The following is a 14,813-nucleotide window of genomic DNA, read 5'->3' as shown; positions in this document are numbered from 1 at the left end:
TATATTTAAATCCTATTTGATAAATAGATTTCATTGGGACTGTATTCGGCACAGGTCTTGTGACTGCCAACCTGCCGCCTGACAGATTTTATATAAAATACTATATCTGCTCCCACCTGCAGTCCCCACCCCCTTACATGGGTGAGGATTTGCCTCAGGCTTCTGGGTCTCGTGGCAGCATATATATTTGTTATTTCATACACTGGACTCTGCTTCTGGCCACTTGAAGCATGGCTATCCTTGGCTTTCTGGCCAAGAAGATGTCATCCAATTAAGGTTATCATAGTTCAGAGCAACTGAAACTCTATTCCCCCTTGGTCATCCAGCCATCACCTCTGTTGGGCAGAGTCCTGCATCTTCCTCCCTTCTGACCGGGATATTTCCAGGTTGAACAGTTCCCTGCCTACACTATTATTCCTCAAATGATAGACTGCCTAAGCAGGCCTGATTTGCTTCTCTCAGAGATGGTAAGCTATGTAATGCCAACAGTTAAGTTACCACACAGTTCTTTCTATGCAAGCACTTGTCTTCTTAAGGTAAAATCATTACAGAGAAAACATATTAAAAACAATAAAAACTTACATGCATGCTAATAAACTTACCAGAATTCTCTCCTGCACTCCAACAAGGGCTTTGTTTGGTGATTACTCCTTCAAACTTCACTCAGAGATTTTTTTTTTCTGTAGCTAGAAGTTCATCGCAGGTTCAGCTCAAAACAAACACCCAAACGGGCCAAAGACCTATCCCTTCCCTGATTGGTGCCTCGCTTGGATCAGAGGTCCTGTCTATTTGCTGGCCATGCAGTGGCACTCTGATACATATGCTTTGAAATTCAGCTGTGTTGCACTATATAATAAAATATCCATACAAGAAAGCTGCTGGAACCAAACCAGTGCTAGTGGAGGCAGTTGTTGGGTTTGGCTTCATTTTTGATCTTCTCCTGCTACTTGATATGAATCAGCTGATGAAAACGAGAACAACTGCACACATCAATCTGGTGTTCTTCAGCCTTGCCCAGCACCCATGTTTCACTTCAATTCTAACACCTGAATACTCTCTTCATTAACACTCATTTGATCTAGGGTTATTCAATTAAATGTAAAATGCAGAAATAATGTAATAGCAAAAACTGCATGATATAGGCAGATGAAAACAATACCAACAACATCTCCTTTCATTTCTATTAGCATACAAATTAATTAGTTTGAATGCATACTAACACTTAACACTTCTTTGATGTTCACATACAAATTAATTGTCCTGAGACACTGACATGCGCTGGCACCTGGCCTGTCAGCCTCACAGAAGGTTTCCTAGAGAAACTATAGAGTGGAGTGGGCATACAGCTTGTTAGGCGACTGCATGTCCACTGGTTGGTAACATGATCTAATGCACTGGACAATCCAACTAAATATTCTCCACGTAGAAACAGCTTGCCCTTTGACCCTGTGTAAGCAAGAAAGAGCCTGGGTGACTTCCAGAAGGATTTTGTTTTGTCCTGGTAGAATAAAATGGCTCTACATACATCAAGAGTACACAATCTTTGCTCTGCTCTACCAGCATGACACTTGGTAAAGAATACAAGTAAGTGGATGATTTCATTAGTGTGGAATTCAGACACCAACTTCAGGAAGAAGTCTCTGAGACCACATCCCAGATTGTCAGTATGAATGATAGTATAAGATGGCCTGCTATCTGGGTTTGCATTCTCCAACTTCTAGCAGACTTGACTGCCCAGAGGAAGGCCAATTTCATAGAAAGGTAGGGTAAAGGGCATGTAACCACAGGCTAGAAGGGCGGGGACGGGGGGACCACCAGCTTCAGAAGGAAAAAGTTAAGATCCCAAGTTGGGGCCGGACTTCTGAAAAGTAAGAATAGCCTCAAGATGCTCTTCAGTAAGCTGTTCGCCAGAGGATGAGAGAAAACTGGTCATAGGTGAGTAAATTGCAGAAACGGTCACCAAGTGAACCTGGAGTGAGCTTAGGAAGTGACCAGAGTTTGTTCAAGTGCAGGAGGCAGCCCAGAATCTATAGTATTCCGGAATGCATAGGGGAAGACTGATGCTGTAAAGCTCAATTTGTAAATCTAGAGAAGTACGCGGACCTAGTGGAAGTTTTCCTGCCATTAATAAGGATTTTCTAAATATCCTGTGAGCAGACCAACTCCACTAGTGTCAACCAGCCAGCATCCATGCTACCAAGTGGAGAGCACTCATGTTTGGGTGCAAAGGGTCAAGCCCCAGTTGTGGACTACAAAATTGAGGATTGAGTCTAGGGGGACTGATGGTACCAGGGAGAGGTTGTGGAAGTCCCTGAACCATATTTGCGTCAGCCACAATGCTATGAGGATTACTCTGTGAAGGGTTAAAATCCATGTGCATTTTATATAACCTGGTATATGGATTGTGCCAGCTTTTTTCCAGACCCAAAGTCCAGAGTTTGGTCAAGAGACCAGAGGCCTAGCAAATAGTGATCAGCGAAGAGAAAGCTGTGGTAATCAGATAACCTTGCTTTTGCTAAAATAAGCCTAGCCAGCAAATTGCCAGGTGTTGGAGCCGAGTACTGAATAACTGTGTCTTATTCAGAGTTGCAAATTGAACAAAGAAACTCTGTTTCTGTTGCGTTAGTTTCTTTTGTAGTGAAATGTTCTTCCCACATATCCAACCTTGAGTTTATGAAAGATTAGGACATGTCAGTATAAAATATGGCCTCCTCCCACCTCCCTTTCCCAGGGACCAATGCCTGCCTTAAGTCACAAAGGAGACAATCTTTATTGCCATATACTTTCACTGTTTCTTTCCTTTAACCCCTAGGAGTGAATCTGTTGGACAATCAGAGGAGTTGCTTCATTCCTATGGACCCCAAATCAAAATTCAACATTTTTATTTATTTATATATATTTTATACTAATACATTTATCAAAGTATTAATTAAATTTTAACTCGTTAACTTGAGACCTTGGACGGAGACATTATGTAACCTTTTAACCATTGGCTACTGTGCTATCTTGTCTTGCTGCTAGACCTATCCGGGGTTGTGGAACTGCCTACCCGTCACTTTCCCCCGCCCATAAAAAAAAAATCCATATATTCTATTCTAATCAATTGATTAACAGTGTCTCTGAGCCTAATAAGCAAATGACACACCATCTGCGCTGAACGTAATAAACTCCTATGCTTGACCTCTACACAGTGTGGATTTATGTTCCTCCACTCTGGTTTTCTCTTGCCTGATCTTCCACAGAACACTGGGAAGCAGAGGGATGGGAGGAAACATATTTAGGCCCTCTATTCAAGGGAGGAGAAAGGCATCCAAAAAAAGCTGGGAATGCGGCCTCCCCATGAACAGAAGCGGGGACACTTGTTCTGCTTTCCCAAAGAGGTCCTTGTGGAGGGAGTCCCCCAAAGGTTAAAGGTGTCCTGAAGGACTCTTGGGTGGCACAACTACTCGTGGTTGTCACAGAAATGCCGGCTCAGGCCATCTGCCCTCATGTTGTCCACTCCTGGGAGATAGCTGACAAGGTACTGTTGTGTGACAAAAACCCAGAGTTAAATGGCCTCTTGGCATAAGGCCAAGGACCTGACCCCTCCTCATCTGTTTAAATAAGACAGCTGTCTGACAACATGGCATCACCAATACTGATCGGCACTGAATGTCCAGAAAGAAGGCTATGCATGCTGTGGGTATAGTCATGAGTTCTAGAACACCAATTTGCAGGGCCCGTTCTGTGATGGACTAGAGGTCCTAAGTTTTAAAGTTCCCCATTTGAGTCCCACATCCAAGCAAGGAGGCAACAGTGATGATAGTCCTTCAGTGTGAACTGGGCTGTAAGGAACCCTCTTGCAAATGCTGCACTGGTCCTTCCCCCAGTCCAGTGACTGAAGGACTGACAAGGGGAGATGCTGTGACAAGGGTGGCAAATATCTTGAATAAACCTTACTGAATTCAACTTGAATTCAGCAAGGCTGAATTTAAGAATTTTATTAATTCATTGTATTTAAAATGCAAAGTGTTTATGTACTATTGAGGGACTGTATGTATTTCCATGGGGGAGAGGGACTACAGCCCTCCAGGAACTAAATAAAGGTGGGTGTGGTTAGGCAAATTCACTTGATTTTAACACCTCCAGAGGGCTACCACTATTTGGTTTAAACTGGATTCTTCATGGACCAGCAGACAAAGAAAGGACTGTTGGTTTAATAGCCTGAGTTAAAACATATTTTAACCAGCATTTTTAACCACTAGTGTTAATATGACCAGCCAAAATATTTTAAAGGTTTAAATCCTGTCTGCATTAGTGCTTTAAAAACATGTCTGTTAAACATCTCATGTTAACTAATATGGTTTCAAACATTACCTATTTTTTCAAGTCTAGGTAGGACCAAAAAGATTTAAAGAAATTAAGGCCAACCAGGGTGAGGAAAGAATAGGGTTGAATATGATCTCTTCTAGATCTCACCTTTTCAGAGTGTTTTCATTTACAAATGGGATCATCTTTGGACTTAAACCATGCTATTATTCTCAGAAATGTGTGAAATATTCAGTGTATTACCTATAAGCATTTCACTATTTAACTTAGTAATAGTTCACTTGTGTGTGATGGTTTCAACTAAAGGTGAACTGCAAGGATATGAGAGTAGGACGGTTGGTTAAAGCAAGAAACTTGCTAAAAGAACAGTAGTTCAGTTGTATTTATTTTTAAATTAGTTCATGCACATATCTAAGTGACTGAAAAACCTTACATGTAGTTTAACACAGCCTTTCACTAGATCTTAAAACTATTGTCTTTGTATAATATATTGCATTCCTGCAGCGCACATTCTGGGTCTAAATGATTACAAATTCATATTACTAGTGATATTTGAGTGAACCTTGCTGCCTGTCAAATATTGACATTTGTATACAATACATGATCATAAACAAGCTTCTTCTGGTTGGCTACATGTAGTTCTAGAGCCTCTTAAAAAGAACATTTATTTTTAGTTAGTTTTCATCATGCTTACAGCATACAGTAAGTAATGATCTTTATGTGCACTAAAACTTCAAAAAGACTGAACTATACCACATGGTTTTTGGAGCTCAAGATGCTTGCTTTTGTAGTAGAACAATGTTTATTTTTTCTCCGGTATTGTATGTTGTTGATCACTTTGGCTGTACACAGTGCTATTGTACACTAGATATGTACTTTGATTATGGAATTTGTATTTAGTCTAATGGACAGTTTTCTAGCTATGATATTACTTTGTCTTGCACAGCATCAAACAACAATTACTTGCACTATATTTCTGGAGATAGTTGGAACACTATTGTTTCCAATAGCATGATTTGAAGCTTGTCTGCCACCAGAAAAAACAGGGTTACAGAGGTGTCAGAGGGGTGTTTAAACTTGACATTTTGCTGTTTGATATTACAGCCTTAAGTAGCGCAGAGGAATGAGGGAGAAATGAAAACATGATGCAACCATAATTGATTCACTTGTAAAATCCTCAGGAATAAAACCAAAATATCTTTGCATTACAACGTTATTTCCTTCACCTTTTTAACATTTCTAATGTGTGATAAATCACCAGATTGGTACTATACCCATTATACTTTTTGTCATTTTTGTCTAAATTCATACTTTTTCTTCTAAAAATATTTTATTTTCTATATCTTAATTTCTAGCTACTGCCTTTGCCATGACAACAATGTTGTCTTATTTTTAGTCTTTGGAAAAGTAGTTTCCTGTTTGGGAAAACACCTGTGCTGTAAAATTTTAATATAAGCTAACATGATTGAGTGATATAGAATTGAGGCAGAATTTCTTTATCTCACAAATCAGTTAATAAGAATTGAACATTAGTTATCAAACTTTACAATGGGATAGACCACATCTTAATACAGAGATTGTCTCATACACCATTTCCTTTCCAAGTCAGACTTGCATGCACCACCTCCCATTTGCAGTTGCATAACACCCCTTGGCAACTACAGCAATTGTGCTTACACATTAAAGTATTGTATCTTTGGCTGTCTTTTAATGATGTTTAGCAGCTGGAAATAAGGAGCAGTCAGTGCCAAGTGACCAGCCAGCTGTCTGCAGACCATCTTCAAGTATTCTATGGGCTACTAGTGATCCACACACTACCATTTGAGAACCTCTGGAATAACTTCATGCTTTAGTAAAAATAACCACATTAGCGAAGTTGTAAGACCCCACACTGTGTGGATGGAAAACGCTGTGGGTTGTAATTGCTTTTTCAAAAGTGGGGACAAACCAAGCGTGCTTGAAATGTCTGTGTTTTTGTTTTGGCTGGTAAAAGGTGTTATTAGATGGTGCCTTCACAGGATGTTGACGACTTTGTTCTCCTGTTATTGTATGTGAATACATTCATTTTGAATGTGGCATTCAGAAGCTTTTAATTGGCATATGTTCCAATTACTCAGGCAAAGAGGATGGGTAGCAGCAGAAAGAGCAAAACAAGTTGAAGAATTCTGGCAACGAAAGAGGGAAGCTATGCAAAACAAAGCTCGTGCTGAAGGACATATGGTATGGGATTTGGTCTTCATATTTATTTTACTGTATTAATAATGGTTGGTTATGAATATACATCCTTTTGAAAAGTGAGATGTAGTGTTTCATTGTCAAACATTTTACTATCTGGTTTTATGATTAATCGTCAGATGACGTGTTTAAAAAAGTACTTTTAATTGTTGCTGATTATCTTATAGTAACAGTTGCATATTGAAGGAGTTCAAAATAAAATTTTAAGAAGTTATAAATTTAAGTAGATAAGAACTGGAAAATAATGATGTTAACTTTATGCATTGTTCAGCAGCTTGCAGTTTACGATAGTTTATCCACTGTCTCAGCTACATTTGCTTGATTTACAATAATCTCCACATTAAGTTTTTAAATTAAATACATTAAAATAATTTTTACTTGATATACTTCAAACCTGTGCATAAACTCTCAACATCAAAGTCAAAATCAACAAGTAGTTTTAACCTTTCATGGAGGTTAAAACTTTTGAACAACATGTAGATAAGTTATCTTTTTTTGTCCAACTAGTTGTTTCAATTATAAATGTAATACTGCTTTGGAAAGTTTTTCCCAATACTGCAGCTTCACTAAATAACTTTTATTTACTTAAGACTGTTCCATTGATCTGTTGAACTATGTTCATTTTTTAATAGGCAGAGGGATTTGTGTTTTCTAACACCAGCCCACACCGCAAATACAACCAAGTCAAGGGTCCCGTTACCAGGGCCGCCCAGAGGATTCAGGAGGCCTGGGGCAAAGTGGGGGTGCTGAGGCGCTTGTACTGACCCAGCGGCGGTCCAGGTCTTCGGCAGCATTTTGGCGGAGGGGTGGGGGCCCTTCAGTCGCTCTGCGTCTTTGGCAGCACTGAAGGGCCCCCCGCTGCTGAAGACCTGGACCGCCGCCGGGTCAGGGCCTGCGGGGCCTGGGGCAAATTGCCCCCCTTCCGCCCTGGCAGACCTGTAGTCTTGTTGCGGTTGGGTCAAAGGGACAGCGATGCTGTAAATGAGTCCCCTTACTCAGGTATTACTGAATCTCAGAGTACTGTTTTACTGGCCACTTCTTCATTTCAGGGCTAATTTTGCTGCCAGCAGGCAAATTCTTATACATCTTATCTGTTTCAATTTTGATGATTGCTACACTCCCCTCTGCTGATGGGTAAGGTAGTGAACCATCCTTAAAAGGCTTCTGTCAGTGTCTTTGTCTTAAGGTGGCATGAAGACAGATTACACCTTTCAAAACCATAACTCGGATCAACAAGTGACCTTCATGACAAAAATGGTCTACGTTAGTTCAGGAAAAGGCTCACTGTTCAGGGATGAGTTCAGTGTTTGATATCCATTCAGTCCTTGGCCTTGGTTGCAATTAATGTAAGATAGAGAAGAAATCACCAAGATTGCTTAATTAATGTGTGAGATTTAATGATGTGAACACTGGCTTTTTAGGAGTTGGACTATGACTCTCAAAGATACCAAACCAGACCTCAGATAAATGTAGTAGACCTAGATTGTATTTTAGCTAAAAGTCTGGAGACTCAATAACTGAACTGACAAACTCCTCAACCATCCTTACTGTGAGTAGTGTGTTTCTGGCCTAGACTATTAATGAATTTGCATTGCTATCTTGCATTATAAAATGCAAATCCTTGCAATATAGGGTTCTAATATTCATATTCTGAGAGGAACTCAACTATGAAGAACTGAATGAAGTATTATTGAGTGTGTCTAACTAGATATCTAAATTCTTAAAGCTTTTACTTCCAATTTCTTTCTCACTTAGAGACAACTTCTAATCTAAAATGCCATTGCTCCAAAGCCACCAGACATAATTTTAAGCTAATTTAAATATAAACATGAAAAGCAGACTTAAGCAATTTGCGGTGACAGTGAGCCTTTTTGTAAAGCCGATAGGTACCATGTGTTACTCAGCTTTATAAGAGTTGGGAATTTAAATCCCCTTTCTTTTCCCCTCTCCCTTTCCCCCATTGTGATAATATTTGGAAAACTCTCCATTCAGCTCAGCTATTGTAGATTGAAAGGGTTAACAGTTAGAAACATTCCTATTCTACATTGAGAGACTCTTATCAATCCTAAGTTGAAATCAGAATTCTATCTGGTCATGGCAGATCTCCAGATCTTATGTAACTTAGGCCTGGTCTACACTATGGGGGGGCGGGTCGAACTAAGGTACGCGACTTCAGCTACGGGAATAGCGTAGCTGAAGGTGAACTACCTTAGTTCGAATTTCCTACCTGTCCAGACGCCGTGGGATCGAACTCCGCGGCTCCCCCATCGACTCCACCACCGCCGTTCGTGGTGGTGGAGTTCCGGAGTCGACGGGAGCGCGTTCGGAGTTCGAACTATCGCGTCTAGATTAGACGCGATAGTTCGAACTCCGAGAAGACGAACTCTCCGCGTTGACCCGGCGGGTAAGTATGGACCTACCCTTAGGCTTACTACTTGTGCTGTGCAGTCCTTCTCTAGTAAAAGCAGCAGAGAGTCCTGTGGCACCTTATAGACTAACAGACGTTTTGGAGCATGAGCTTTCGTGGGTGAATACCCACTTCGTCGGATGTAACGAAGTGGGTATTCACCCACGAAAGCTCATGCTCCAAAACGTCTGTTAGTCTATAACAGGGGTAGGCAACCTATGGCATCGGTGCCGAAGGCGGAACGCGAGCTGATTTTCAGTGGCACTCATACGGCCCGGGTCCTGGACACAAGTCCTTGAGGTTCTGCATTTTAATTTAATTTTAAATGAAACTTCTCAAACATTTTAAAAACCTTATTTACTTTACATATAACTAAACTATTGTTGTATATTATAGACTTATAGAAAGAGATCTTCTAAAAATGTTAAAATGTATTACTGGCACATGAAACCTTAAATTAGAGTGAATAAATGAAGATTCGGCACACCACTTCTGAAAGGTTGCCGGCCCCTGGTCTATAAGGTGCCACAGGACTCTGCTGCTTTTACAGATCCAGACTAACATGGCTACCCCTTTGATACGTCTCTAGTAATTGGCTCACTACAGTCTAATATAGTCTTTGAACTACTTGAATCCAAATGTCTCGGATCTGATCTTCCTCACCTGCCAAAAACCTACCTGCGAAATCATGTTACAAGTAGTTACCTCTATAAGAAGTTGAGCTGTGTGGACCTCTGTTTTCTCAGCCAGTGGGAGCGTGTAACTTGTACCCAGCGTGGTGCTATATTCCTTTCTAGTGGCTGGACCACATAGAGATTTACAAGTCAGTTACTGACTTTGTGTTAACAAATATGGATTTTTTAGGTGAAGCTGTAGAGACTTATGCTTTTAGAACCAGATGTCCCAGATTTGATTCCCTATGCTGATGACCCACCCAGGGGCATCTCATTACATGCACCTCAGTTTTATTTTAAGTTTTTGTTTTGACTAATGGGACAGTCTTGAGTGAATTGGCTGTCTGTGCAAATTTAGAATTACTGTTCAGGTTTTTTTCAAATTTCAAAGTTTTTGTGCAGTTGTCTTGAAGAACTTTATTATATTGTGAACTCCTGTGTGCTTTTAATTATTGGCTTCCTTAGTTTTTGGTGTGTGTGTGTTAGTAAATTTTGCAATCATGAAACCCTTTCTCACACAGGTAATCTGATTTTGGTGTGGTGTGAATAAAGGGTCGCTAGTTTGGGGCTGCAGTTCCGTAAGAACTGGTAATTAAATTAAGGAGTTTTTAACTTTTGTTGGGAACAGTTAGGCAATATGTTCCCTTGATTTGTCTGTGTAGTCCAGGCAATTTTACTGTATTTGTCTTATTTACAGTTCAAAACATTTACTTTCTCTTTCACAATTGTGACTTTTCTAATTTAAAATAGGACTTCATATTTGTTGTAGCCAACATCGATACTGGTAGGATTGGTGGAAAAACCTGTGTTCATATGTGCTCTGTGTTTTTGTTTAACAAATGTCATGAAACCAAACATTTTAATTGGGTTAGAAATGATGGTATTTTTTAACAATAAATACCTTTCTTATTTTTATTTATTTTTCTGGTATGAAAACACTTTAGAAGTGCAGGGAAAAGCAAAATATGTTTCTAATGGCCAGTTAACAATACAACTATTTATTTATTTTTTAAATCTAGTAAATGCTGTGATGAGTACTTAGATTAGTATATATAAATAGTTTAACCTTTGATATGAATAAAATTTCCATGAGCTATTGTTAATATTTTACATTTAAAACTCAAATAAAAATGATTAGATATTCTAGGCTTAGCTGAAGAATTATTATTGTCAGTTGTGTGCTGAAGATGGTGCAAAAGACAAGTAAAAAGCCCATACCCCAGAGAATTTATAATATAAAAGATTTAGCTAGAGAAGACTCGACACATGGAGATCAGAAGAGGGAGCTAAATATGTATAAAATCTAATTTATTAGAATGCTCTGAGGCTTTCTCTTTGATTACTCAGTGGTTTTGATTATTACTAGTAAATGTTACTTGTAAATAAGACTTTTGTCAGGAAAGTTCTTAAGAGCTGAAAGTCATCTGTTTCCCATAAGAAATTGAATGCAGTTATTGTTGGATAAGGTAGATAATGTTCTGGCCCTAGTCATTCTTAAACTTGATACATTAAATGGTGAACAGGGTACACTGCAAAACCTGGCAGCTATCTATGGAGGCAGGCCCATTTCTGCAAGAGGAAGGAAATCCAGAAACAAGGAAGAAGAGGTATGCTACCCGCATGTTTGCCACCTTTATCACAAAATAGCATCACTTTGACTTTGCCTCTGCCTTCTTTTCTTGCATGGTTTATAATTTATAACAAATACAAGAACTTCATAGATTCCCCGGGAATTAATGTATATAGTCCTAGAGTTTGTTGCTCAATAGTCTTAGTAATAGCTGTCTACATCAGTCTTCTTTCAAAAAGAAAAAAATCATTTATTTTCTTATAAACAAACACCAATATCCCAGACAAAAACAAAATCCCAACCCCATCTACATTCTTTTTGTAATAAATACAACTACTCCTAGTTTCGCAGATCTTACCAATCTTAATAACCTTAAGCCTACCAAATTTAATATTGTGGAACACTAGTTATGGTTTTCGTTCATTTCATTAGAGAAGAAATCAGCTGAATTTCTTTTAGAAATGAATAAATGTTAATTTAGCAATAGCAGTAGTTTTTCCTTTATTTGACATTTTTGTGGAACCATATGAATTTAGATACAAAATGCAAAACTCATTGTTTCCTTTTAGTTGAAACTTTGCTTCCTTTTTCATATAGGAATACTTGGCAAGATTAAGACAGATCCGACTTCAAAACTTCAATGAACGCCAGCAGATTAAAGCTAAACTTCGTGGAGAAAAGGTTGGATGAAAATAACTCTTAAAAGCTTTGAGGAGCTAGTAGTGAAAGGCTCTAGACTATTGTTTGAGAGATCTTTTTATGCAGGTGTAAATACACCTTTTAGGCTGACATTTTCCATGTTGAGGCTTTTATCTAAAAGTGAATCTTTTTTCATTAAGTATGAGCAGATCCATATAGCCCTTGTGGAGTAAGAGTGCGAAACTTTCTTATTCTTAAAAAGTAATGGAAAGAAAAAACAACAACCTTGGAACCACAGTCTTTTAAAGATGATTGTACAAAAAACTGCCGAAGTTTGAAAAAATACAGCTGATGTGCTCTTTGAGTACTAGTACTTATTTTTCATTCTAGTCTGGCTTTGCCTTCTTGCTGTATCCTTAATTTGTGTATTTTGTTCTTTAATCCAGCCTAAGGCATTGAAATGCCATCAACAGATTTAAAATGGAAATTGATTTGGATCAGTTTAAATGGCCAAAAAACTGCCATGATACAGGGTTACAACCAAGGAACCTGGGGGAATCCCAAGGGCCAAGAGGGGCAGAGTACATGTTAAGAGTTTTTAAACTGCTCTTAAGGCTGTATATTTATGCAGGTATGAAAATGTTTGATTTTGCTAATCAGTCTTTTACTAACTAGTGAATGTTAAAGCTACAAGTGTGAAGCTTGCCAATTATGTTGATAAAGCACTATTTACATTTGTTGCCTATTAGAACTGGGGACTCTTTCCTTTAAAAATACTTGCAACTTTTACAACTCCCTAGAAATGCTATGTGAAAGAACCCTGCCAATGCAGTGTTAAGGTTGTACAGTTAAGCATTCAAGTCATAAAATGTAAACGTTAAGACTGAATGCTCAAGCTGAACTCTGATCCCTTGTGTGTATCCATTAAAATACTGTCTTCTCTTACGCTAACATGGCTTCAAGTAATTGTTCATATGGCTTCTACTTCTGGTGTGCTTGTGCTTCACGCATATGAGATCTGATTCTTTTGACCAGGAGTGTTTTTGGGGCCACAGGTGCAACCTGGATGCCCTCACACCCCTTTCTCCTCCTAAGGCATAAAGTGCAAAGGAGGCTCCAGTTGTCCCTCAGTTCCATCTTATTCTCTGTATCACTGAAACAGAATTCTTGGGGTGTATTCATGTTGCATCGCAGAGGAGCATGGACTATCCCCTAGTCTGACAACCCATGTGATCATAAGCAGAAAGTTCTTTATTCATTTCCAGCATGCTCTTATATCCCATTATGGCAAGCAATCAGACAGTTGCTAATTGGTTAACAAAATTAACACAGCCGCAGCTGTAACCCCATAGGGTAATTATCATCCTAACACCTGTTTGACTTATCATCCTATTTACAATTAGCTGGCCGCTCAAGGCCAGCCCTTTACACACAATTCCCAGCGTAATCGGCTCGTCCCAGAAGCCTAAACAATCTCAGCATTTCACACTCCATTGCCAACATATTCATACTTCCCTGCCACTCTAGTAGTATTTAGTTTTCTGTTAGTTAGCTATTCTTTTAGTAGCCCAGTGGCACGTAGAGTTTTTCTCCTAGTTAGTAGGCCTGGAGCCCACTTCCATTACCAAGACTCTAGCTATGATGGCAGAAGCTAAATTTCTGAGGTTTAACATATGCCTCTCCCATAATGCTTGTGCGCCACTTAATGATGGGCACTCTGGTGCTTGTTGTGCTTAGGCAAAGGGCATACAGTATCTCAGACTTTGCCCAATCTGCTGCCTTTTCCATAAATACTTTTATGTTAAATATAATCTAATAGTATGTGATAGCATAATTAGAGGTGGCTTTGTAATGTATACAGGCAGAGTTAAAGTTGTGCTTTCATGCTTAACTTTCTGATTCCATGAGCGCTAAGCTTTGCAACCTTAATATTGTGTTAACGTGGTTATTGATCTTAATAGAAACAAATTCTGTATGCATTTATAGTGTAACTGGATTAAACATATTTCAAACATGGTATACTTTTAAAATAATTTTCTTTTGGTTTTAAAAAATTCCAAACTTTCAATTTAAAGACTGGATTTGTTCATAAAAGATGTGTTCCAGTTCAACCACAGGTTACTGACCTTGATGCAGGAATTACTGAGTGAAATTTTATGGCTTGCGTTATGCAGGTAATCAGACAAGCTGATCGCAGTGCTCCCTTCTGGCCTTCAGATCTGTAAATCTGTGAGCTAACTATGACTTGCTCACTTTTAAGAACTCTTACTTTGTAGAATGAAGCTGACAGTTCTGATGGACAAGATGCAAGTGAAGAAGCAGAATTGAGACGCAAAAAAATTGAAGCACTAAAGGTAATAGAAAAAAGAGGTTTAGAATACAGTCTTTAAAATCCACTTAATATTCTTCTATTTGGATTGAATCAGGCGGTAGAATAGGAATACAGTTTTAAAACTGTACATTTGTTATTTGCAGTAGCTACACTACATTACCATATATTTGGTATTTCTCATTGTAAGGTAAGATAAAACATTAAATACGTAATGCGTGAATCTGTGTTTTAATGACACCCTCTGTATATATGAAGAGGCGTTTTTCTGTAACAAAACATACATTCTCTAGAAGTATGCACTATGGACCATTCTTCATTTAGCTTCAGGTTGTTGTGGAGAAATCTGATGGACATGTAAAAGTAAGTTAGTCTGACTAGTTTGAGTTTAAACTAATCATTTAACTTAATTCTTCCAACACAGACAATAGGTTTGTGTACACTTTTTTTTGTGAAAGATAGAATTATAAATACTTTGAGTTGTATTGCAGTAACAAAACTATTAAATTGACATGTTACTTCAGTACTAACGCTTATTTTTGGTCACTTACACTATGACATATTCATTAAAAAAAAAAAGCTACATTTTGAGTGAAGCTTTTCTCACTGTTAGTCTTGGTTCTGAAGACAATTTGGTGTGGGCATGACGGA

At 38.6% G+C, this 14,813-nt stretch overlaps 1 protein-coding gene across 5 annotated transcripts in view; it reads left to right on the top strand.

Annotated features, from left to right (window-relative positions):
* Positions 1-14,813, top strand: part of NEK1 (NIMA related kinase 1) — a 127,991-nt gene that overhangs the window by 54,113 nt on the left and 59,065 nt on the right. For 3 of the 5 annotated variants that reach the window (XM_045019065.1, XM_045019068.1, XM_045019064.1), the window contains 4 exons: positions 6,426-6,528; positions 11,148-11,231; positions 11,792-11,875; positions 14,110-14,187. In XM_045019065.1, the coding sequence (XP_044875000.1) occupies positions 6,426-6,528; positions 11,148-11,231; positions 11,792-11,875; positions 14,110-14,187 (349 nt within the window). The remainder of the gene's footprint in view (positions 1-6,425; positions 6,529-11,147; positions 11,232-11,791; positions 11,876-14,109; positions 14,188-14,813) is intronic. The other 2 variants (XM_045019069.1, XM_045019066.1) reach the window with 1 other exon arrangement.

This window comes from Mauremys mutica, chromosome 5 (assembly GCF_020497125.1).
Source record: "Mauremys mutica isolate MM-2020 ecotype Southern chromosome 5, ASM2049712v1, whole genome shotgun sequence".
Lineage (NCBI taxonomy): Eukaryota > Metazoa > Chordata > Testudines > Geoemydidae > Mauremys > Mauremys mutica.
The sequence above is the reverse complement of the archived record's forward strand: the minus strand, read 5'-3'. Positions and strand labels throughout refer to the sequence as shown.